The following is a 23,749-nucleotide window of genomic DNA, read 5'->3' on the forward strand; positions in this document are numbered from 1 at the left end:
CACTGCTGCGGCCCCTCCCGCTGCGAAACACAGGCTCCGGACGCGCAGGCTCAGCGGCCGTGGCTCATGGGCCTAGCCGCCCCGCGGCATGTGGGATCTTCCCAGACCAGGGCACGAACCCGCGTCCCCTGCATCGGCAGGCGGACTCTCAACCACTGCGCCACCAGGGAAGCCCAGGAATGTGTTATTATTGTATGTATTTGACAAATAAGGAAACTCAGGGTCAGAGGGCTAAGTACCTTGCCCAGGATAACTGAGCTAGTAAGAGACAGAACCTACACTTGAACTCTGGTCTGGCTAATGACTCTAAAATGCCTATTGCTGACTACCTTGCTCTACTGCAGTGATTCTCAAAGTGTGGTCGCTGGACCAGCAGCTTCAGCATCACCTGAAAACTTGTTAAAAATGCCAAGTCTCACATCTACTGAATCAGAAACTATGGGAGTGAGGCCCAGCAACATGTGTTCTAACAAATCCTACAGATACTTCTGCTGCTCACTAAAGTTTGAGAGCTACTGTTCTACTGAACTGAAAATTCACCTCAAAGGCCACACTCCACTTTTTTAACCATATTTTTTTTGTATTTGAATTTGAAAGTGTGTGTTGGCTCCTTAATCTGTCTTCACGGGGAGAAAGACAAATCCCAAATATGGAAAAGTCAGGTTTCCTGCCCCTTCCCTGAAGTAGGAAGGGTGAGTCCTTGTCATTCTCGGTGAGGGGATAAGAGAGTTGCTGCTTTAAAATATAAATCAGAGGGAAACAAGAAGGAAAGAACAAAAATGCTTCTGCAGTATAGTTAAGCTGTTGTGGTTAGACATAATGATTGAATAGACCAAGAAAACTTGAAATTCCCTTAAAGCCTTTATATACTAATAACACTATGTCTATTTAAATATTGAATAGCTAAAATAAAAATCCTCCCTACATGCATACTTTAAAAAAAAAGAATATGTACCCTTTAGCCTTATGAATAAACACATCAATGGAAAGACTGTTTCCAAGGTAGCATAATCAATGACAGTTATCGTCAAGCCTTCTTTGGTTTAAAAATAAAAATCCTTTCAGCTTTGCAGATCATGATGCCTAGAATGTGACCTTGGTCTTTTCAAGCTTATCTTTAGTCCATAGCACTGTGCAACTCTGCAAATCAGTCTGTAATCTCTTTAATGTCTTCCTGCACGTGCAGTTTTAAAGCTCAGCCATCAGCATATAAACCATCCTTTGCTCCAAGGTCTCTGGAGATACTTGTGGCCAGTCACTTACAAGGGCTTTCACAAGGTCACAGGGGTAAATATGAGTGGTATGTTAAGTCCTGTGTAAAACAGGATGCAGGTCTACCTGAGGAAGGTAGCGAGTGGCTTTTAAGGTCTCCAGAAATGAGGTAAAACAGGATTGCCTTGTTTCACACATGCGTGAACACAGCAGAGCTCACTCACACTACCCCATACCACAGGCGAAATAAGTACATTCCACCTGCGAGCCTTGACTAAATAAAAGAGCTCCTAGACTGGAATATGTGATTTATTCTATTATCTAAGATTGCTCTTGGATGTCTGGATCTACAGCTAATGTTTTATTATATCCCTTTAGTCTTCCTTCCTTCCAGAAAGAATTGTAGGAAGGCAGTGAGCTAACGGATAGCAATCGGCACCCATCCATGTGGACTTCACTAACCCCTCTCCTCCAATACATCTAAGTGAGGCCCCTGTAAACGACCAGCACTCAGGAATGTAGGAAGCCAAAGGACTGGGACAGGCCACCATAAGTCATATAAGTCTAAGGAGTTAGCTATACACTATCTTCTATTAGTGAAACTCATGTTTGAACATTATGTCCCATAATTTTAATGGGAAAACCGGAGAAGATCGTCCCCCCACAAAATAACTAAAATAATACACCCTGGACATTATCATTCGGCAGGCAAAAAAGGGGCTAAGATATACTAACTCAAATTAAGTGCTGTCTATCAAAGATTCCTTCCTTCCTTTCTTCGTTCATTCATGTACTCAATATTAACAGAGCAAAAACATATGCTGGACAGTATCTGGAAAATGCCAGCCAGCTCCATGTGTCCTCCCCAACCTCCCAAAAAGCCAAACATGAGAAAATGGACTCAAAGTAAAAAGCAGACTGTATTCTGACTGACATGAGTGAAAGCAGCAGATGATTCAATTACTGGAGCACACTCCCAAAGAAAATGTGGAAGAGGCAACAGTGGGCAGTGCTGGGTCCTAAATAGTCTGCAAGTACCTACCTGCCTGAAAGCAGTATCCAAGACCTCGTGCGATCTCTTCCATCTCTGGTTTATAATTGCATTCATGATACAAGGTCGAATACAAATTGACCTCTGCCAAATATCATCTCTAACCGATGCAAAAAGGCTACCAAAATTCCATTTACTAACAGGCCAATACGGTCAGTTGTAAAAGTGAAAATGAACACCTTGCTGCCATATACACTGTACTGGCATTTTGAGTACATTAACTCATTGAATCTCACAGTCTTATGAAACTCAGTCACAACTTTTTGAATGTAACAGATGACATCTAAACATAGTCGGTTTAATTCTAAGTTTTCATCCAGATGCTTGATACTGTTTAGTCAAAATATATATCAATGACCTTACTAAACAGGAAGTAGTATTTAATGATCAACGCGTGACTTACCCTTGCCATATCCACCAAGAAGCTCTCAAATAATTTCCAAATGTGGTTACTTGTGTAGATTTCTTTCATTTCCACTTCAGTGTCAACGTAACAGTGATTAACAAAATTCACATAAGCAATTTTAACCTGCGCAAGTTTCAAATAGAGAAGAGAGTGAGTTTTTTCCTTATTCTTCATCTTCCAATATGTATTATGAATGGTTATGTGAAACTGTGTTATTTCCTATAGTAAATTATAGTATACTTTGGGTGTACCCAGAGAGCATTCCCATCTCCTTTCTTTTACTAAAACACTCCACCCCCTGGCCCAGGGTAAACACATGACCTAGTATTCCATTCCCCTGGGCCCTGTGATTGGTGTGAGAATGTGAACTTCATGTAAACCAAGTCTAACATATTTCAGACACTAGGAGTCAAAAGTACTCTCTTTCCCTCTCTGCCTCCCTCTCTTCCCTCCTCTCCACCTCACCTCCCCACCTCCCCTCCCCTTCTCTGTCTCTGTCATTCATTCATTCATATTCTCTCGTTCTCTCTCTCGCTCCCTTTCCCCCTCTCTCATTGTCAAAATGGAACAAGGTCAACCTGGACTCCAAGATCCATCTTCTCCAGGTGTGTGGAGGAAAATTATGCTCAGATAAAGAGAATGAGGCAAAACCCCAAAGGAAACGGTAACAAAAGATAGAAGGAATCCTGACATTGTTTGAACCTCTTGAATCATATGAACAACTATTCTTCAAATTCCCAAATACAAGAGCCAATAAAATTCCCTTTTAAAATTTAAACTAGTTTAAATTGGGTTTCTGTCACTTGCAACCAAAAGAGATCTAATACAATGCTTCAGTATGTTGACTAAATAATACTTTGTTGCCATTCAAAAGCATTTAAATTACTATTTCTGAGAAGAGGCAGGCTCACAGCTTACCAAAAAAAAAAAAAAAAAAATTGAATTATTTTAAGATGTAGTAAAGTTCCTTTCCAGATTTAGCAAAGTTCCTCATAAAAGACTGGCATGAGTCTCACCAACATATACCCTTTCTAAAGTGCATAGGGCAATAGTTTTTGTTTTTCCTTTTCTTTCCCCTTCTTCTCTTTTCTTATCTCTTCTTTTCTCTCCTCTCTCTCTCTCTGTATAAGAATATGATGAATGCTATAAATTTCCCCAGAAAAATGCACACACATAAAAAAATCATGTAAACAATTTCAGAGCGTTCACAGAATCCGAGTTAGAACCATAAGGAATACAGGGCCAGCTTTCATGCCCTTAGTACTTATCTCTGCCTGACTGAGGTCTGAAGCAAATCTTCAATGGCAGGGTGCCTGTGTCACGGAGACATCAGAGCCATTTGGTGCATATCATAATCATCTTGACAGCAGTTAATATGCATTCAGTGCTCGCTACATGCCAAACGCCTTCAGCAGTCTGTATGTAATATCTTAATTTAATCCTCCACCAATCCTATCAGGTACATACTATAATTATTTTGCTTCAAGATTGTGTAAATTGAAGATTAGAAGGTTAAGTACCCTGTTGGAATCAGTCACACAGCTAGAAAGTAATGGATCCAAGATTCTGACTCATTCTTTAAACCATTCGTTCATTCATTCAGAACATACTTATTAAATGTAGGTTCAGGTTCAGACAATATAATGGTGACTACAAACAGACCCAGGTGTTACTCTCATTTAGCTTATAATCTTGGTAAAGAATGTGAAGGCTACAGATATTTTTAACTAATAAAATTCAAATATCAAATTTCAAATTATAGGCTCTTATAGACTCTACTATGGGAAGCCAGGAGGGTCTTCCTTAAAGAAGTAATGCTGGAATCAAGATCTGAAGGATGACGAGGGGTGAAGTATGTGAATATAAGAGGTTAGAGTGCTATGTCCGAGAGAACTGCATGGCCAGAATCAGGACCTCAAATAAAGACAGAACCCACGGATTTAATCACTACACTATGCTTCCTTTCTTTGCCATCTTATTTCAAACCAATCAGGTCATGAAGTACCCTTGGTTTGAGGTATCAACAATTACACAAATTTTCATAAAAATATACTTTCAAGTCCATCACTGTGTAGGACTATTTGGAAGTAGGGAAGTTAACCTAACTGGATGCCTTTTTAAGCTACTGTGATTTAAAATGTTTGGATTTAGTGTATCACATGTTTATAAACTTTGCAACAATACACCACAATGGTAGAAAAGAAAAACATTATTGCAATGCACGTTCCTGGAAGCCTCGTTAATCTTGTTGGCAGACAACCAGCTTCTAATGAGTTTCTTCCCTGCCGTCATGCCAAACAAGAACAGAGGGTAAAAGATGATGTGTGAATAAAGCAAAATGTGTCCATATTTCCAAGAATGCATCTACTCCATAAAGCAAAGGTAAACCTAGAGAATCTGATAGTGATCCTGCAGTACCATCCTAGCCTCTCCTATTGATGACTGTGAATTATTTATGAAGCATCTGTTTTATGCTCAGGAACATACTAGAGGTTACAAGTCAATTTTTCCGTTTGATCACAATGCCATACCTAGAAATTCCTATGGTAGCTTCTAGTAAACTAATAGCGGCTATACTTTAAAAAGGTTTATCCTTTTTCATAGTTCCTTGTAGAACAAAAGAGTAAACTTTTTATGCTCTTTTAAATGTTCCTAATTGTATAGCTAAGGACAATTCCTTCACTAAATACATTATCTCATTATAAATAATAGTAGGAGGACTTCCGGCACTTATTAAAAATTACTAACAATTCTATAGCCACTAAGCTTTTGCCAGGCTTACCTCAGGGATGCAGTCGTCATGGGTCACCACCCTCACTATGTCGTCCAGGGGCAGAAGGGAATTGCACTTGATTTCAGTGTAGACATTTTTCCCCTCTGTGCATGCTGCCAGCAACTCCACAAGGGTGATGTGGTAGGCTAAGGGGCCACTCTCGTCCCCTCGGTCCCTCTCTGAACACATCATATGGAGAAGGATGGGAAATGATGCTCTATCATTGTAAAATACCAGCACATCTTCACCCCCATTTATCAACTGAAATGATAACAAGAGAGTCGACATAGCAGTCCAAATGTTCATCCTTGCAGTTATTTCCAAAGGCTTGGTCTATCTGGAAATACGTGCATCTCTTTGTAAAAACATAGATAACACTGCAAATGCAGAACTACACCAAGGCAGGATGGTAAAAAAGATTCTAGGCATGTGTCAAGTGATTAGTTATGAATGTTATCAAAACCAGTCGGAGAGACACGGGAGAGATGGAGAGGGGCAAGAATTAAGGACACAGATGACAGTAAACTGTTCAGTGAGTCACCCACTGAAATTGAACCTGCAAAATATTCCAATGAAGTTACTTCCTTCTACTTCAAATGGCAGACTCCATTGCCAAGCATGAGAAATCTCGTAAGTCTAATTTTACTATAGAATAAAATATCCCCATCTCCTTCAATAGTGACAGAATAAGTAAGCAAGTACACTGAACCAAATGCAACTCTACGAGAATTTGGAGATTCCACGTGTCATGGATGTCGGTAGAGAATGGAGGTAAAAGCAGAGATGGGAGAAATGAAGAGAAAAAGACAACTTTTAAAAAAGAGAGAGAGACAAAGAATGAATATGTAGGGGCTTTTAGGACATAAATTTTCCTCCCTGTTTTGTTTATATAACTTCAGTGGAGAATTCCAGCAGGTGGTCATTTTATTGCTCAATCACCATAATGCCTTGTCTATTTGGGGGGGGAAACTGTATTATTATTTTATTGAGGAATCCACTTTGACTGTCGTGAAGCCCAGGCTGAGTTAACAGTGATGAGTTCTGGAGGTAACTACACCCCACTCCAGACTTCATAACCACTGTCTTCTCTCTCTACCTCAACTGAAAACCCAGACTCAAGAGGTCTCAATCCCTGCCCTCCAATTCCTGGAAGATGCCAAGGCCAACTATGTAAGAGGTTTTGGCAGAGAAGACTTTTGTCTTCCCAGAAGACAAACCCTCTACTTTGCTTTATGAGGCAGATAGCAACCCCAAACCACAGACAGGTCAGGAGCTGCGCAGGCCTCAATTCTTGTTGTCTATTACAGCACCAATTTTCTGACGCCAATGTGAAATATTCTGGTGGAGAACACAGATTATGTAATTTTTCTCTCTATTTTATTCGAATTGATAAGACAATTAATTGGCTTACACTGAAAGTTTTGTTGAAAGTGAATGTATATGGGTCAAAAATTTATATATTAACATAATATTATAAATACTTCTTTACACACAGAAATGCTTCACCTAATAAATGCCATAGGACTGGCTTAACTATGCGCTGCTTTCCCATTTTAAGTCTTTCCATGATGATTTTCCAAAATCAAATTAATTCTCACATTTCTAGGCAATGAAGGGCTAATGTTCACGTAAATACAGATAAGAGGTAAATTTTACAAGTTTAAAATGCTCCTTAAATGTTAATAACAATAATTTACGTTTAAAATTCAAGGCTTCCAACTGAATTAACTTTAGCATTTCTATGGAGCAAGAGGGACTCACATTATACCAATATAGAGACTACTCGCACTCTCAAATTTAAGGTACATCATTATGAAAATCCCCCCAAATCACTATAATCTACTATATAACTTGTTTGTAGCCATGTTTGAAAGCTGCCTAATCCATACAGGCCTTTAGAGAACCATTAGGTCACAGAGCAATGATTTACCCAAACAGGCTCAAAGTATTCTCCAAAGTATGGGTTCCCAGTGATTAACTCATTCATTGTATAAATCTTGCTCAATGACAAACAACATAATGAAAAGGGCAAAATAAATGAAGTACTCCATCCATTTGCTTTTCTCAAATTTTTAACTTACTCTAAATAGCTAAGTTTCCATATATAATGAATCACTGATGGATAATTTCTATTCATTAGTTTCATTCCCTTCAAAGCCCCCTGTAAATAGTAGCAAAGAACACCCAGTCTATGTTTCAGGAACCGAGTAATAAGGGCACTTGAAAAGCAGAGTTTAATCCATTTTTGTTACATACTGAAACTTAAAAATATAAAATTTAATCATTTTCATTCTAAATAATCTATAACTTTTCATAGGATTTTACCCATTATTTAAAATACACAAATCCATTAAGAATCAAAAAAAAATAAACTCCTAGAAAATTATAACACCAACTTATGATACGTTACTTCCCTAGGTCTAAGCAAAACACATTTGTGCTTAAGTAGTCGTACTTAATTTATTTTCCAAACCTATGTTGCTGGGGGATTGTTTGTCACTCTAAATTAACAGAAAACCCATATTTGAGCATATTGTTTATGTGAAGCTGATAAAATACAAACTGAGAACATACCTCGGTCATCACCATATCCTGGCATTTCTTCACATATTTACCGTCTGCTTTGACAATCGTCTGCAGAAACCTCAGGTACTCCACGTGGCGGCCGTGTGTCTCAATGCAGTGCACGAAGTGCTGGATAACCCTCTCGCTAATTTCATTGCACAGATGATAATTGTTCATGAAGATGTGCCGCATGGTTTCTGCTTCAAGGAGCTACACACAGAGGAATGTGCCCTTGTAACTCTGACAAGATCAATTTTCTATTCTACAGTACTTAGATCAATTGCGCAGCTTGTGATTAGTTTCCTATTTTATGCAAAACTGTAGTGAGTTTTTCTGTGCAAGTCTTCTACAAAGTGCATTGAGATTATTCAGCACTTAAAAAAAAAACTGAGCTCACAAAGGAATTTAGTTGGAAGACGGGGCTTATTATAAAGGTCAACAAGTTGGCAACAGTATTCTTGAGATTAATTTAATTATGTATTATTCAAAAGTAGCTGCCCCTTAGTATTCGCTGACACATGTTTTACAGAGCAGATTTAACTCCACCTTTGAGTTTTCCAGATTTAACTTACTCACGGCATCAAAGAGTTAGTCTTTGTCCTACCACATCTTTTTCCTAACATTAAACTATGTACATATAAATGAAGTTGTCATCTGAAGGTAAGATCTGTGTAATTTTTCACGTTTCTTTAAATGTTTCCTTAATGGAAATAAAAGATATTCACTTTTAGGAGGAGAACCCCCTACAAGTTAAAAAATGTGGTGATGAAGATGAATAAAATTCTATCCAACAAAGTTGCTAAAACGAATGAGATTGACACTTTACTATAAATATTAGAAGTCACTCAAATACTTACACCAGGGGTTAAGAACAAATTCAGATGTTTATGGAGGAGAACTTGATTCTGTGGATTTCCCCGACAGAAATTCTGCAGGAATGTATGGGCCAGATTCATTACTTCATTCATCTTTTCATCATTCTAGAAGTTAAAGAGTAGCACGTGATACAGAGAAACACACAGGAGCAAAAATATTATCAAAGAATATATTTTTTCGCACATGCATTTTTTCCTCCATGCCACTATTTTATGCTCCCCTTTCTGTGTCTACCCCTCTCCCGGTTACCCCGTCCCATCCACCCTCCCCATTTTGTAGATGTCTCTCCCCTTCTCTTAATTCTCCTCCTATCTGTTCTGCTCCACTCTTTCCTCCCCCTTTTTGTTTCACGGTCCATCTCTCATTCTCCCCAACTTTCCTGCTTGTCCACTACAATTTCCCATCTCCGTACAAAGCTGTCTCTTCTCCCCTGCCTCTGTCCCCACACCCCCGTTGTCCCCCCTTCCTCTCTCTCTGGCCCCCTCATTCTCCTGGGTTCTGCTCCCTTCTGTCCTGCACCCTCCAATCCCTCTCTTTCCTCCCCTCTCTTGGATTTCCCATCTTTCCCAGTGTTTCCATGTACCTGGATCTTCCTATTCCTTTTGTTTTCTGTCTCTCCTCCTTCCCCACCATCTCTATCCCCCTCTTTCTCCAACTCCTCCCTTTCTATTTTTCCAGGAGGCATCTATCCCTCCTCCTCTGGCCCCTTCTGCTCCTTCTCTCCTGCTCTCACTCCCTTGTCCTCCTGCTTTGCCCCCACTCTTTCTTCTCTCCACTCACTTGCCCTCTTTTCTCCACTCTGTAAATTTCTCTCTGTATATATAGTTCTGACCTTACCTCTAGTCTCTCCTCTCCCCTCTCTGTGCACCCTCCTTTTGCGACTTACTTTGTCTATTTTTTCCATCTCATTCTTTTCCTTTTTCTCTTCGCTTTCCGACCTCCTCTTTTCCACTCTCTCTTTGTCCCCCTCTTTCTTAACACACACACTCTTAGGTTGTTTCCTTATTCACTGTCATTTTCCAAAGTCCTACAATAAGGTACTTCACTGCTAATAAGAATCTCAATAAGGAACTTAAGTCTCAAAACTCACAAAGAATGCAAAGGTCTCTTTTTAAAAGTGGTCTTTTAACAATATCACTGAAACAACCTAAAATTTTTCTGGGTAGGTCATGTGGTCAGTGTCAGATACACAAAATGGACTCATGTTTTGAGTAATAGTTCATATTCAATGCATTTAATGTTTTCTTTTTTCCTAACCTGAGAGTCTATATTTTATGCCATCTATAACTAAATAAACTGCCTCGGATCATTAATAGACTCACTTCCTCACACTGAAAATAGGGATGAACTAACCAGACTCATAAATATGTCCAGAAAACTCCATTCCTATCTTGAAAATAGGAAGTTTTTATTTCAAAATCGACTAACATTTTCCTTTATGTGTGTAATCCAGGGATAGTGAAAAAACATCAAAGGAACTTTAGCCGCAGGAACACCCAATTCCCACAGAAAAGCCAGCCACACAGGAGGACATCAGGGCCAGTTCTACTGGAATTGGTGTTTCTTTGAAACTGTCATCTTATGCTTTTTTTTGTTTGTTCCTGAACAATCTAGGTATCAAAACTGAGCAAACCCCAATGGCATTTTTCCCAGAAATAATTCTAACATTTATATGGAACCACAAAAGACCCTGAATAGTCAAAACAATCTTGAGAAAGAAGAACAAAGCTGGAGATATCATGCTCCCTGATATCAAACTATACTACAAAGCTACAGTGATCAAAATAGTATGATACTGGCACAAAAACAGACACATATATCAACAGAACAGAACAGAGAGCCCAGAGATAAACCCAAGAACTACGGTCAATTAACCAAGGAATGAGCTCTGAGAGAGAGGATGTCACATTGTATGTGACTTTCAGTGATGTGTAGAAAAATTCTTCAACCTTTTATTTAAGCTTTAGGTGATGCAAGTAAAAATCACTTGATTTAGACATTCTGGGCTGGTGAAGAGTGGTAGAAATGCATCAGGAAGGAATGACAAAGGAGGCAAGAATACACAATGGGGAAAAGGCAGCTTCTTCAATAAACAGTGTTGGGAAAACTGGACAGCTCCATGCAAAAGAATCAAACTGGACTACTTTCTCATACCATATACAAAAGTAGACTTAAAGTGGATTAAGGACTTAGATCTAAGACCTGAAACCATAGAACTCCTAGAAGAAAATGTGAGAAGTACACTTTTTGACATCGGTCTCAGCAATACTTTTTGGATATGTCTCCTCAGGCAAGGGAAACAAAAGCAAAAATAAACAAGTGGGACCTAATCAAACTAAAACATTCTTGCACAGCAAAGGAAACTATCAACAAAACGAAAAGGCAACCTATTGAATGGGAGAAGACATTTGCAAATGATATATCCAATAAGGGATTAATATACAAAATATACCAAAAAACTCATATGATTGAACATCAAAAAAACAAACAATCTGATTTTAAAAATGGGCATAGGAACTGAATAGACATTTTTTCAAAGAAGACATACAGATGGCCAACAGACACATGAAAAGATGCTCAACATCACTAATCATCAAGGAAGTGCAAATCAAAACCACAGTGAGATATCACCTCACACCTGTCAGAAAGGCTATTATCAAAAACAAATAACAAGTGTTGGTGAGAATGTGGAGAAAAGGGAACCCGTATGCACTGTTAGCGGAAATGTAAATTGGTGTAGCCACTACAGAAGACAGTATATAACGTTTCCTCAAAAATTAAAAATAGAACTATCATATGATCCAGCAATTCCACTTCGAGTACTTTTCTGAAGAAAACAAAAACACTAATTCAAAAAGATATGTACACCCATATGTTCACTACAGCATTATTTACAATAGTCAAGATACAAAAGCAAACTAAGTGTCCACTGACAGATGAATGGAATAAGAAGAAGTGATATACATATACAATGGAATAATACTCAGCCATAAAGGAATGGAATCTTGCCATTTGTGACAACATGGATGGACCTAGAGGGTATTATGCTAAGTGAAATAAATCATACAGAGACAAATACTGTATGATTTCACTTATATGTGGAATCTAAAAGAGAAAACAAATGAACAAACATAACAAAACAGAAACAGACTCATAGATACAGAGAACAAACTAGTGGTTGCCGGCGTCGGGGGGAATGAGTGAACTAGGTGGGGGAGATTAAGAGGTACAAACTTTCAGTTATAAAATAAACAAGTCATAGGGATGTAATATACAGCATAGGGAATATAGTCAATAATATCGTAATAACTTTGTATGGTCACATCATTTTGTGATGTATAGACGTATCAAATCACTCTGTTGTACACCAGAAACTAATATAATATTATAAGTGAATTATACTTCAATAAAAATATGATTAATAATAAAACAGCAAAACACAAAGTAGTAGTAAAATACTCAACACTACAGTTATACTAAATAGTAGAAAAAGGGACTTGATCACATGTCCAATGCCCATGTTACAATATCAAAGATATAATAATTTGGAAAATATCTTTTTTAATACCTTTTTTAAGGTTTAATACTTTTTCTTGCTTTTCAGTAATTCTTTCATTGCATTATCTAACCTAGTTTGAATTATACCACCTTATAAATTTACATATTAAAACATAACTAAGTCAGACAGGGGGCAATCCAGTATGAGAAGTGAAAAGTACAAGTGGGGAGGGTATCCACAGAGAGGGGCCTGGCATGGCACATTGGTGCCCAAGAGAGATGAAGAGGGCATCCACCTTTGTGGAGGGGTCAGAGCCTGAGTGAGGTGCAGAGGGCATTCATAAGGAGGAATGGGCAGCAGTGGTGATGGAAGATCAGATGGAGTAAGAGAATAACTATATTCACACACACATATATTCTCTAGATTTGTCTACTTAAAGGGCCTGGAGGGGCAAACCTCCACAGCAATAAGTACATTTAGTTCTCAGGATTTTTCTCCCAAATACCATTCTCCCCCAAATGGAACTGGGGCTTCCTGAATAAATGGCTAATTCCAGAGGTGGAACAAGAAAAATGCAAGGGAGCCTGGACTATTTTAATGTGCAACAAAGCAAGGAACTACTCGAAGAATGATGGGACCATGTTAGAGGACAGGTCAGCTGGCCTGAAGGGGCTCCATTGGCCAAATCTGGGACAATCAAAATAAACAGTGCTAGAAACCAAATATAACCTATTGAATAAGACGAGCATCTGTAAGTCCATACTGATAAAAATAAATGAATAAATTGAAAGTTTGATAAAAAAATGGAACGTTTACTTAGTTTCAAAGAACCACGCCACAAAATATTTGTTACAAAGGGAAACTGAGTACTTCACAGTGATAATCCTGGCAGACACCACCTTAATCAATTGACCCAAGTAAACATCACCGGTCATGGGGCAAATCAAAATCGCATGCTGCCTGATAGGAAGTGGTGGGAAAAACTTAAGTGTTACTTCTGTTACGTTCCTGCCAAAGATGCATAACTGAATCGAATCACGAGGAAACATCAAATGACTCAAATTAAGGGACAGTCTTCAAAATAGCTGGTCTGTCTTCAAAAGTGTCAACGTCAAAGAGTTCCAGCATGAGGAGATTAAAATGCACATAACACCAAACAGCTCCTGTTTCTGAAGTGGATCTTTTTGTCAAACAGGACATGATTGAGATGATGGGAGAAATGTGAATGGCATGTGAGGATTAGGTAGCAGTAGAGTGGGATGCTCTTTCCCGATCTGGAAGGTTGTTACTTGGTTATACCTGTAGGGAATATACACTAAAGGGCTCAGGGGTGGTAGGGCATCAGGTTGGCAACTTACCTGCAAATAGTTCAAGGAAAAAGATTCTTTGTAACCTTGCTATATTGAAATTGTATCAAAATTTAAAAAGGAAAACAGTACCTAAGAACTTACCTTTTCATAGGGTATCTGCAGCAGGTCTAACACCACTGAATGGGCTCCCATATTTTTCAGTAATCGTTGATGTTGATTCCGACACTTTTTATTCTGTATACAGAGTTTACTTAGCCTAATCAAAATCTTTCCAAAGAAGAAGAAAAGCATTAAATATAATAAATGAACAAAACTTCTTTGCCATGCCAGTATAAACTCATATAGAAATATTTCACATCTGACCTCCTTTACAATCCGGTAGTTGTTGCTCTTATTGCTGTCAATCTGTGGTTTCTTTGTTCCATCTTGCACTGGACTTAAAATGTTTGAGTCCTAAAATAAACACAAAGATGTATGTTATGCCCTATATATCTTTGTAATAAATTTATTTATTTTGTAAGAAATACTTCTTGTAATTATTTTGTGATGAATTAATTATTCAACTTAAATGTTTCCTTGGTATTTTTTATCCCATAAAAAGCTCCTTGGCTTAAATGAGTCATGAAAATGACCACTTCCCAACAACAACCAATTACAAGATCTATGGCATTACTAATAATTAATGAATTAAGTTTAAAAGGAAAGGGTATTACAAGTAACATTATCAGTCTATTTCCTTATGCTAAATGTATCAGACATATCATGACTTTATATTGCCTACAGGAAAAGGAATAGTAAAAATCCAGGGCATAGGAGGCATAATTTTATTATTAGGGATGAACTTCAGGGAAAAAAAAAAAAGACTGAAGGAGCATATCATAACATGACATGTTAAAACACTTCAGGGATGGGAGGAAAAAGCACCTTAACCCAAGAATTCTCTGACAGGTTACCATGACATCCTTAAGAGTCATGACTGGGGGCCAACCAACCATGTACAGAATCATGAAAATGAAAAAAAAATTTTCTTTATTTAAAAATAATATTTTAAATTAATAAAGCTTATTAAGAGGACTTGAAACACCAAAAGCATTTCAATATAACAACCATTATCTGTAGCAGTACAATAAAAAAACAAATACAGGGAGATAGATATTTTAAATATCAACTATTGGAGTCACCATATGAAAATAAAACATCACTTACAAACAATTTAATACCTGAACATTTATTAAGACTTAATACATTTCTGGTACTAGGCAATGGTGAATAGATATAAAAGAAATAGAAGATATGGTCCTTCCCACAAGAAAATTACAGTTTACCTAAGAAAACAGGGAGAAATATGAAAATAAAGATTTGAACTGAGCAGAATTCACTATTCAAAGAGAGAGACAGAGGCTAGTTATAGCTTTAGACAGCTTTATGAAGGGGGGGAAATTTAAGCTAAGGTCTTGAAAGATGAAAACTACTTATACTCATAGTTATAAGTACATATACTCATAGTTAAGTATGAGAGGGGTGTGGAAGGGCAGGGGTACACTTGTTAGGCGAAGAAGTCACCTTAGCCAAAGGCACTGTAGAAAGAAAAGCACAACAGTGTGTAGAAAATGACAAGAACTGACAAAGCATGTTGCAAAACTGGACCATTAGATGGAGTGGGGCCCGACCACCTCCCTGATTTACAACAGGTACAAAATTGCACTTGGGATGAATGTCAAGTTCAACGTGGGTTAAAAAACACCCTAAAGTCCTGACTACATTGAAGGTGTTGGACTCACAGTTAAAGGGGACTCCAATCTAAGCTCAGGCAAAAGTAAAAAATATGTGAAGCCAATTGATAAATTTTATTTGTCCCTGTTTTTCCTACTGTGTTCCATGAAAAATCACAAAATTAATGCAAACCAAGAAAGAAAAATATATACATTTTCCTTGCTAGTCAAAGAATTCTGATGGAAGGCTTCAAGCAGGTGCGTGACTTGGCCCATGCGGTACCATCACCACTGCTCAGTAAGCTCCGTGTTCCTCTGTGACTTCTCTCCAGGCAAATACTGTCCAAGACGGAGGCTCCCAATCCGAACTCCACTTAGCAAGTAACTCTTCTCCCATTTTACTGAGCATAAGGAAATTCCCCTACATGACATTGCCTCTTCTCCGTCTGAAAATGTCCAGTATCATCTACAAAACCGTCTACCTTCCCTGCTATGTCTCAGAGAAAAAGAACTTTTGAAGCACGGATTTTTAAATTCCATCTCCCCCTGCCTCTTCTCTCTGCTTCATCTCTGTTTCTTGCGCACGGACAGTTTCTACCCTCTACTGATTCTTTCTTAACTCTCTGAAAATATGGCCAAGTTGAGGCCAACCAAGCACTTTCTGTGATACCACCCATTCTGGGAAGTAGTCTTGCATAGATTACTACCCCCACTAAATTCCTCAAAAGAATAATCTACTGTATTAAAATTCTTTTATGTGTCAATGACTCAATTACTAGAACTGTCTTTGGCATCTGATTCTATGGCTCACTACCATTTGCTTTAAATCTCACTTTGTTTTACTATGACAGGATACTCTCCAAGATTTTCTGACCACCTTATCTCTTTCACTCAATGGAACTGGAACTGCAAAAATTAAAGAATAAAAACACTGCAAGTATTCAAACCGTTACTGTTTCCTTCCAGGGTTGTATCACCTATGTTAATAAATCCTAGGAAAGAAATGAAAGCAATCCAATCTCCACCCCAGGTAAATAAAAGAGAAAAAAGAATGGGAGATATTGTCTACAAGACAATAAACATTAAGTGAATCTGAAAAAGTTGTAGAAGAAAATGTAAAACTATATATGTAAGTGAAGTCAGTGTAGAAGAGGGAAGGGGCCCAAGCGGCTCACGTAAATATAAACTGTTTAGATGGAAGAGGCTGGAGGTCAGAGCATGAGACAAACAGCATTTCTATTTGATACCAAAAATAATTTATTGATGAGAAATAGAAATCGCAAAGCTAGACATATAATTAAATTTCCTTTTTCTGATCACAAAGGTGAAGGCTGAATTTAAAAAGGCCATATTCATTTTTTTTCTGGAAGAGAAGCAATATTAAAGAAAACCACCCTTGTATTCCAAGCCAGGATTAAGATGCTACCAAGTCTAAAGACTGACAAAGCTCCTAAGGTGGAAAGGAGATCTTTCTGACATATGTCAACTTAAAAAAAATCAGTCAGAGATACAGGCAAAGTTTTGGCAGATATATTTAAGTCTATTTTTCAAACAATGGCCTGCAAAAAAAGCAACTGTCTTGTTTTAAGAAAAGTAATCTCAGGGAAGATGTACTACATTACAAAAAGTTATGTTCTCTAGTCCTGCCCAAGGGAGGGTACAGACAATGCTAAACTTTCTAAGTATGGGAATGATGAAGAAAACTTATTTTAATTTAAAATTGCCAGCAGTCAACAAAAGGAGGCAATGCTGGAGAATTCAATAAACGGCCCCCTTTAGTTTCAGAAAATAATACAATGTAATTAAACCGAACAAAAATATTAACCCACAGAACATCTGGAAGATCCCAAAACAGAGATTGGGGGAATTTAAGAAATATGTAAACTATATAACTACAGTGAGGTTTTGTTTTCTTATGTTGACGCCAAAATTCTCTATGTAAAGATGTTCTGAGACTTCTCTTCCAGAAAGGGAAGAAATTAATTATATTTTTTATATCCTATGCAAATTTGGCCCTACATCAGTGCCCAAATCTACAAAGCCGTGGCTTTATCCTAATGACAAAATATTAGTTATGTGTAAAATGTAGAATTATAGTTTATTCAGAGTCCCAGAGCTGAGTGGACTCAGGAAAAAAAAAATGTGTAACACTGAGAACAATGCCATGCTTCTAGTAAATATCCATATTATCCTTTTGACAGCAGTGATGAAGAATAAATATGGAACTCCAAAAACACTTGCACTTTATTGCAATTGTTTCCAATCATCTGGAAGAACTTGAATTTATTTCCTCTAGTGGAATATGGGAACCACTTAGTTAAGTGATTTTATTGAGGTGGCTAGATTTTTAATTGTACAGTATATACTGTAACATAAAGCAGTACATTCAGAAACAACATAGCAAGGAGAGTCTAGAAGGGTCTAGAAATTTAGGGAAGAGTCTAGAAATTAGATGGTCGCATGGATCTAGACAGACTCAGAGTGAATACCTAAACAAATAGTGGTTCTGAACACAGCGTTGCTCTCAAATTTATTTGGCATCAGGCATGGAAACGCCTTTTAGATCAATAGCAAAAATGATATAAGAAAATAGTATTGTATGAACCATATGGTGAACTAAACATGGGCACAAATTAATGAGGATCTGGCTCCTTAACTTAAACAAGGGCAATCATTTTTTTTTAAAAAAAAAAGAACTTTCCAAATCCTACAATGTAGAACTTCCTGCATCTACTACAGCTGTGATTAAAATAGCTCAGGGCATATTTACAATAGCCAGGACATGGAACCAACCTAAATGTCCATCAACAGATGAATGGATCAAGATGTGGCACATATATACAATGGAATATTACTCAGCCATAAAAAGAAACAAAATTGAGTTATTTGTAGTGAGGTGGATGGACCTAAAGTCTGTCATACAGAGTGAAGTAAGGCAAAGAGAAAAACAAATACCGCATACATGTGGAATCTAAAAAAACAAATAACGCATACATGTGGAATCTAAAAAAAAAAGTGGTACTGATGAACCTAGCTGCAGGGCAGGAATAAAGAGGCAGACATAGAAAATGGTCTTGAGGATATGGGGTGGGAGGGTGAAGCTGGGGCGAAGTGAGAGTAGTATCGACATACACACACTACCGAATGTAAAACAGTTGGCTGGTGGGATGCAGCAGCATAGCACAGGGAGATCGGCTTGGTGTTTTGCAATGACCTAGAGGGGTGGGATAGGGAGGACGGGAGGGAGGCTTAAGAGGGAGGGCATATGGGGACATGTGTATGCATATGGCTGATTCGCTTTGTTGTGTAACAGAAACTAACACAGTATTGTGAAGCAATTATACTCCAATAAAGATCTATTAAAAAAAATCTCAGTGCATGTCTTCTCTTTGTCCCCATCCCAGTGAAGTGACAGGTGTCCTTCCCCAGCAAATGTCATCAAGTCAGCAAGACTGCAAAGCATTCTGCTCACCGTCTGGATTCCCAGCCTTCTCTTCCTGTATCCACTAGTTAACTGAATCAGTGGCATCATTTACCAATCACCCTCCTCCCAACTTCAGATGCCAAACGCCATCCTTTTCCCTTCCCACCTCCCTCCGAAACACACAGAAAAAATCTAATACTCAGTCTTTTATACTTGACTGACCAACCATATGATAATTTAGTTGAAGCTCTTCCTAGTAAATAGCACCTCCTTCAGACAACTGAATGATAACCTCACCGTGGGAGAAGGAGGTATTTTCTCTCCCTCCCACCTAAGACTAACATCACATACCACCCATTCGGGATGATATCCAGGGGGATGCAGGAACCCTAGCATCAGCCTAGATCTACTTATCTGACCTTGTCTGTAAAGCTAATTCAGACCATCATGGGGTCATGGTCGTTTCTGCTTCCCTGGCTGGCACCTAAGGCTGCTTGAAGGCTTGGTCCAAGATCCACAGTGCGGGGAAGAGGCTGTGTCCACCAACACTGGCCGATAACGCCCCTCCAGATTTCCCTCAACCTAGGCACAAATCCCTGCCCTTCTAGAGGGTAAATGCATATTCTTAGTCTTACTCCAAACCTGTTTTCCTTTCCTTTGTCCTAAGACAAATACAAACATGGCATTTTCAGATTCATTTGATGCCATTTTAATGAGTATTTGATGATGTTTAATCAGATGTCCTAGAAAATACCCCAAACTCTTTGACTATCCATATCTCTGATAAATAAGTAACCAAAAAAGGATGTACCACTGGAGTGCATTCTCTTTGCTTAAAGACATATTCCAGAAAAAAGGGAATGTACTGATGATAGGTATGTTCCATGTAAACTAATAGCTGCTTTCCTAGGAGTACAACAGGAACCCACTATAGCACAGCAATGTACAGTACTTTTTTCTATAATACTTTCTATAATACTTTATTTATATTATATAATACTTTTTAATTCGCTCCTCACCAGTATTACATGAAATTAGAAAGGATAGGCAACCCTTTAGTCAGCAGGGTGGCAAAGGTTAGCAAAGCACTGTGCAGGAAATGAAAACAGTGATATAAATAGAGCCCTTACAGACTATGTCTGCTACCTGATGTCATGTGAAGGAAGCATTCTTAGTCACAGTCACCTCAGAGCGCACCCCAGTGTGACTGAGAGAGGGAGCTGTATGTATAGAAGGTGAGAGGAAGAAATCAGCACCACCTTCTCTTCGACTCCCTCTCCAGCAAGCAATCATTAAGGAAACGCTGCTGCCTGGCCCAATGACACAGGTGGCTCCTATTTGAATGAATCAACTTCTATAATTTCCTTGCAAGCCACTCGTTGAGCAAAAAAACATACAGGAAGTTCGAATCCACGCTACCAACTTATATGAAATTGAGAACAAATGGAAAAGTGAAAAACTGAATAAAATAGTAACTGTCCTCTATAACATGAAAGGAAATAATAAGTTTATGCTAAAACGGCATTAATTTTAAATGTAGGCCAGAAGACAAGAGGGAGAAAGATTCTTATCCTGGAAATAATTGGAAGAAACAAACTCAGGAGATATAAGCATTACATTTAAGAACTTGCATTACAACCAAATAGAATGAGAATGTGTATAAGTAGCATTTGGCTCAAAGCCAAAAATTAGTTTTCAGATGCATGGCTTGTGAAAGGACTTTGACACTCATGTGTAGCAATCACCTTCAGCAACATCAGCTCAGACATAAAGGACAGAGATATGTAATGGGATATAAAGAAGTAAAATAAATATACAAGGAGGTTGAGGGCAAAAACAGAAAGTGGAGACAAGAAAACAAATTCCGTAAAAGGAAAATTCCAGAAAGCACTCTCCCAAATGAATGGATACAAGTTCTCCATGTAGCTATCGCAGTGTCCCTCACTGGTCAGATCCTGTAGGAATATTCTGTCTGAAACTCATGTAGTCTTTCTGAACCAAGCAGTGAAGGTTAGACATTCTACCAGTTACTTTTGCCAAGAGTCAATCAGAAGTTTTGCTGAAGAAACCAAGTCTATATAGAACTATTTCCCTGCTGTGCAGAATCAAAGTACTAACACTTGGGAAAGCACCATTTTCTTTCAAGATATCTTTCTAGAGGGATCAGCCTCCTTACCTGTTTGCTTCATCAAAGAAAAAAGATCAGAAGTGGTTGGCAAAGAATGGAAACTGGGTTTTGCTTTTAAAGAGTAATGAGATGTGGAGGTAAGAGAAAAACCATCAGACAGCGAAGGGGTGCTGAGAGAGAAGCAGAGAAAAAGCAAAAGAGGGAAGGAAAGGGGGAGGGAGGGAAGGAAGGAAGGAATTCATTCTCTCAGTAAGATAAATCAGCAAACTAAAATTCAAATACCTGTGAGGAAAGTTAATGCTAAGAAAGACAACAACAAAAAAACAATAATGAGATTATATCATTCCCAGTGAAACGCAAACAATCAAATAATCTGAAAGGACTTTGAAATATAAGTACGTTTAAAATAATCATAGAGATAAAGTGAGGAACAACATCTCTCACCCCAGGTGGACCCCTCTGTGGTTACCGCAGCTCGGGATGACCCGATAGCATCACTCGGCGGGGATAAGGGAGAGCTCTACTGGGAAAGGGGGAACTACAAGCCAAGGGCCAGCAGAGAAGAGAAGGCGTGTGCGCAGCAGCCTTCCATCACCCCCCGGGGAGGTACGGCTGCTCTGCTGGTCACCAGTCTGGGTCTACACTTCTGAGTAACCACCCGTGCCCCTACCTCGTAGCAACTTCTCACAGGGCAAGTTTGAGAGTAACAGGTCAATGGACGTACACAAAACGTCTTGGGCACCAGGCAGTCTGGATTCAGGTACCTGTTGTTGGTAGAAATTGACCAGGTACACGAGCTATGAGGCCCACAGAAACGAGAATGCTCCTGCTGAGGGGCAGAAGCCTTAGGTCCCATGAGAAGCCAAATTAGTGCACAGCCTCTTAGGAGAGAAGATGTTGCCCTGCCCCTCACACCACCGCACCTCACCCTGCAAACAGACAGCCAGTTGGTTGCCCAGGCAACCCAGAGTGAGCCCCCAGGGACACTTCCCAGTTAATTCTGCCCCATACATCACACACCCATTAAAAGAACAAAAAGTTATGAAGTGAAAACAGGCAGATATGAATCTAGAATGCATAGATATGAAAAAGAATCAATCAGAAACCCCGAAAAGGAAAAAAATAGTCCTTGAAGTAAAAACTAGATAGATGGTTTAAACATCAGACATCAGAGATGACTATAATTTCTTTTTAAAGGAGCAGGCGACCACATATAGGTAGGTAGCTAGATGCAGAGACAAATATAGATATACAGACACAGAAGCACAATCACTGTGAAGAAAAATTAACAACCACCAAAATATTTAACATGAGTGGGAACTTTGTGTCCTGTGATGCCCATGTGGCCTGCTTCTCAGCTCTTAAGAGGTGAATGAGCATAACGGGCAATCCCGACTTAACCCACTCGGATATGGCTTCCTGAGTTAATCCCTCCCCTTCCTATATTTAGAAGTCAACACAACATATTTGAATGTGAGGCGCTAGTAACACTACTGAGACAGTCAACTCGTTACACCCTAGCCATCAAGCTTTCAGCAACAATGGTATAATCTTTTCATGTCGTGGAAGGCAAGTTAATAAAGGGAAACCCTGGAAGATACACTAGGTAATAAAGCTCATAGGTACTAGGGACACAATGGGCTTACTAGAAGACCAAATCCGCCCGTCCTCCCCCTGCTTCTACGAGATCAACTTCAATAACGGGATAATTTTGGCTTCGCTGAGATTCGTTAGTGTTAGTAAATGGATCATCAATTCACATTTATTGCCCCAAGTACACAGAGTTTACCATTGAGGGAAAAAAACACTTTTATGTTATCGGAAACATTTCTGATTACTAAAATGAAGACTTACTTTAATGCTATCTGGTCTTCTGATGTCTAAGCAGGCACAAAGACCATTATGAGCTGTTTTAAAACAATGCCAATCATCGTGTGTTTAGAGCCTTTGTAAAGATCTACTAAACAACAAAGGATTATTATCTGATTGGCCTGCCAGAGTACATGCTGCCTGCTACTGGCTGTTTCCATTGATGTTGTGATATATTTCATCCTGTTTACAATAAACTGTCACTACCTCTGGCAGTTGGTTCATTGTATAATGTAGATTATTTGGCTGTGTACAATTAGTAACTTTGTAGTTTCTCACTTTTTCTCCTTATATTAATCTATTATAAATGTACCATTCTCCTGGCTTCTCAATGCACCTACTTGTATACATTTCTACTGCTGCTTCCCTAGTTCCTGCTTACCTAACCTCACACCTGAACTTGGGCAAGAGGCCCTTAACTGGTCCCCTCCTTTAGCCTCTTGTGCTGCTGAACCATCCTTCCCCCAAATCTTCAAAGGCTCCCAATGTCCCAGCCACTTCAAACACCAATCACTTATTCCTGTTGAATTTCTGCTTCTCTTGTGATTATTCCTGAATCACTAACAAAATCCTCCCAACCTTTCAAAACACTGAAGCCTTCTCCAAGTAGCCAGGCCCACACTGACCTCTCCCTTCTCTGTGCTACAACAGTTCAATATTCAATCATACATTTGTCATACTGTTTTATGTGTGTTAATCTGTGTGTTCATTCTTTGAGGACAAGAGCCATAGCTCAAATATTAGATTTGATTCTAGATATCAAACTTTAAGAAGGGAAATGAGAAATTCAGGTATGTACAAAGGCAAGGAAGCATGATGGTGAAGGGATGAAATTGTACTTTAAGCAGAATATTCAAAAAAGGGGTTGTTCTCTGGAGAAAAATGACAGCCAATCAAGTAGAGTAGGTTCAGATATGGTCCACA

General features: G+C 38.7%; 1 protein-coding gene across 3 annotated transcripts in view; it reads right to left on the reverse strand.

Annotated features, from left to right (window-relative positions):
* ITPR2 (inositol 1,4,5-trisphosphate receptor type 2) overlaps positions 1 to 23,749 on the reverse strand; it is a 527,727-nt gene that overhangs the window by 265,134 nt on the left and 238,844 nt on the right. For all 3 annotated transcript variants that reach the window (XM_060024473.1, XM_060024471.1, XM_060024470.1), the window contains 6 exons: positions 14,056 to 14,145; positions 13,834 to 13,959; positions 8,865 to 8,987; positions 8,017 to 8,217; positions 5,452 to 5,703; positions 2,667 to 2,792 (listed from right to left, as the gene is read on the reverse strand). In XM_060024473.1, coding sequence (XP_059880456.1) covers positions 2,667 to 2,792; positions 5,452 to 5,703; positions 8,017 to 8,217; positions 8,865 to 8,987; positions 13,834 to 13,959; positions 14,056 to 14,145 — 918 coding nt within the window. The remainder of the gene's footprint in view (positions 1 to 2,666; positions 2,793 to 5,451; positions 5,704 to 8,016; positions 8,218 to 8,864; positions 8,988 to 13,833; positions 13,960 to 14,055; positions 14,146 to 23,749) is intronic.

Source organism: Delphinus delphis, chromosome 11 (genome assembly GCF_949987515.2).
Source record: "Delphinus delphis chromosome 11, mDelDel1.2, whole genome shotgun sequence".
NCBI lineage: Eukaryota > Metazoa > Chordata > Mammalia > Artiodactyla > Delphinidae > Delphinus > Delphinus delphis.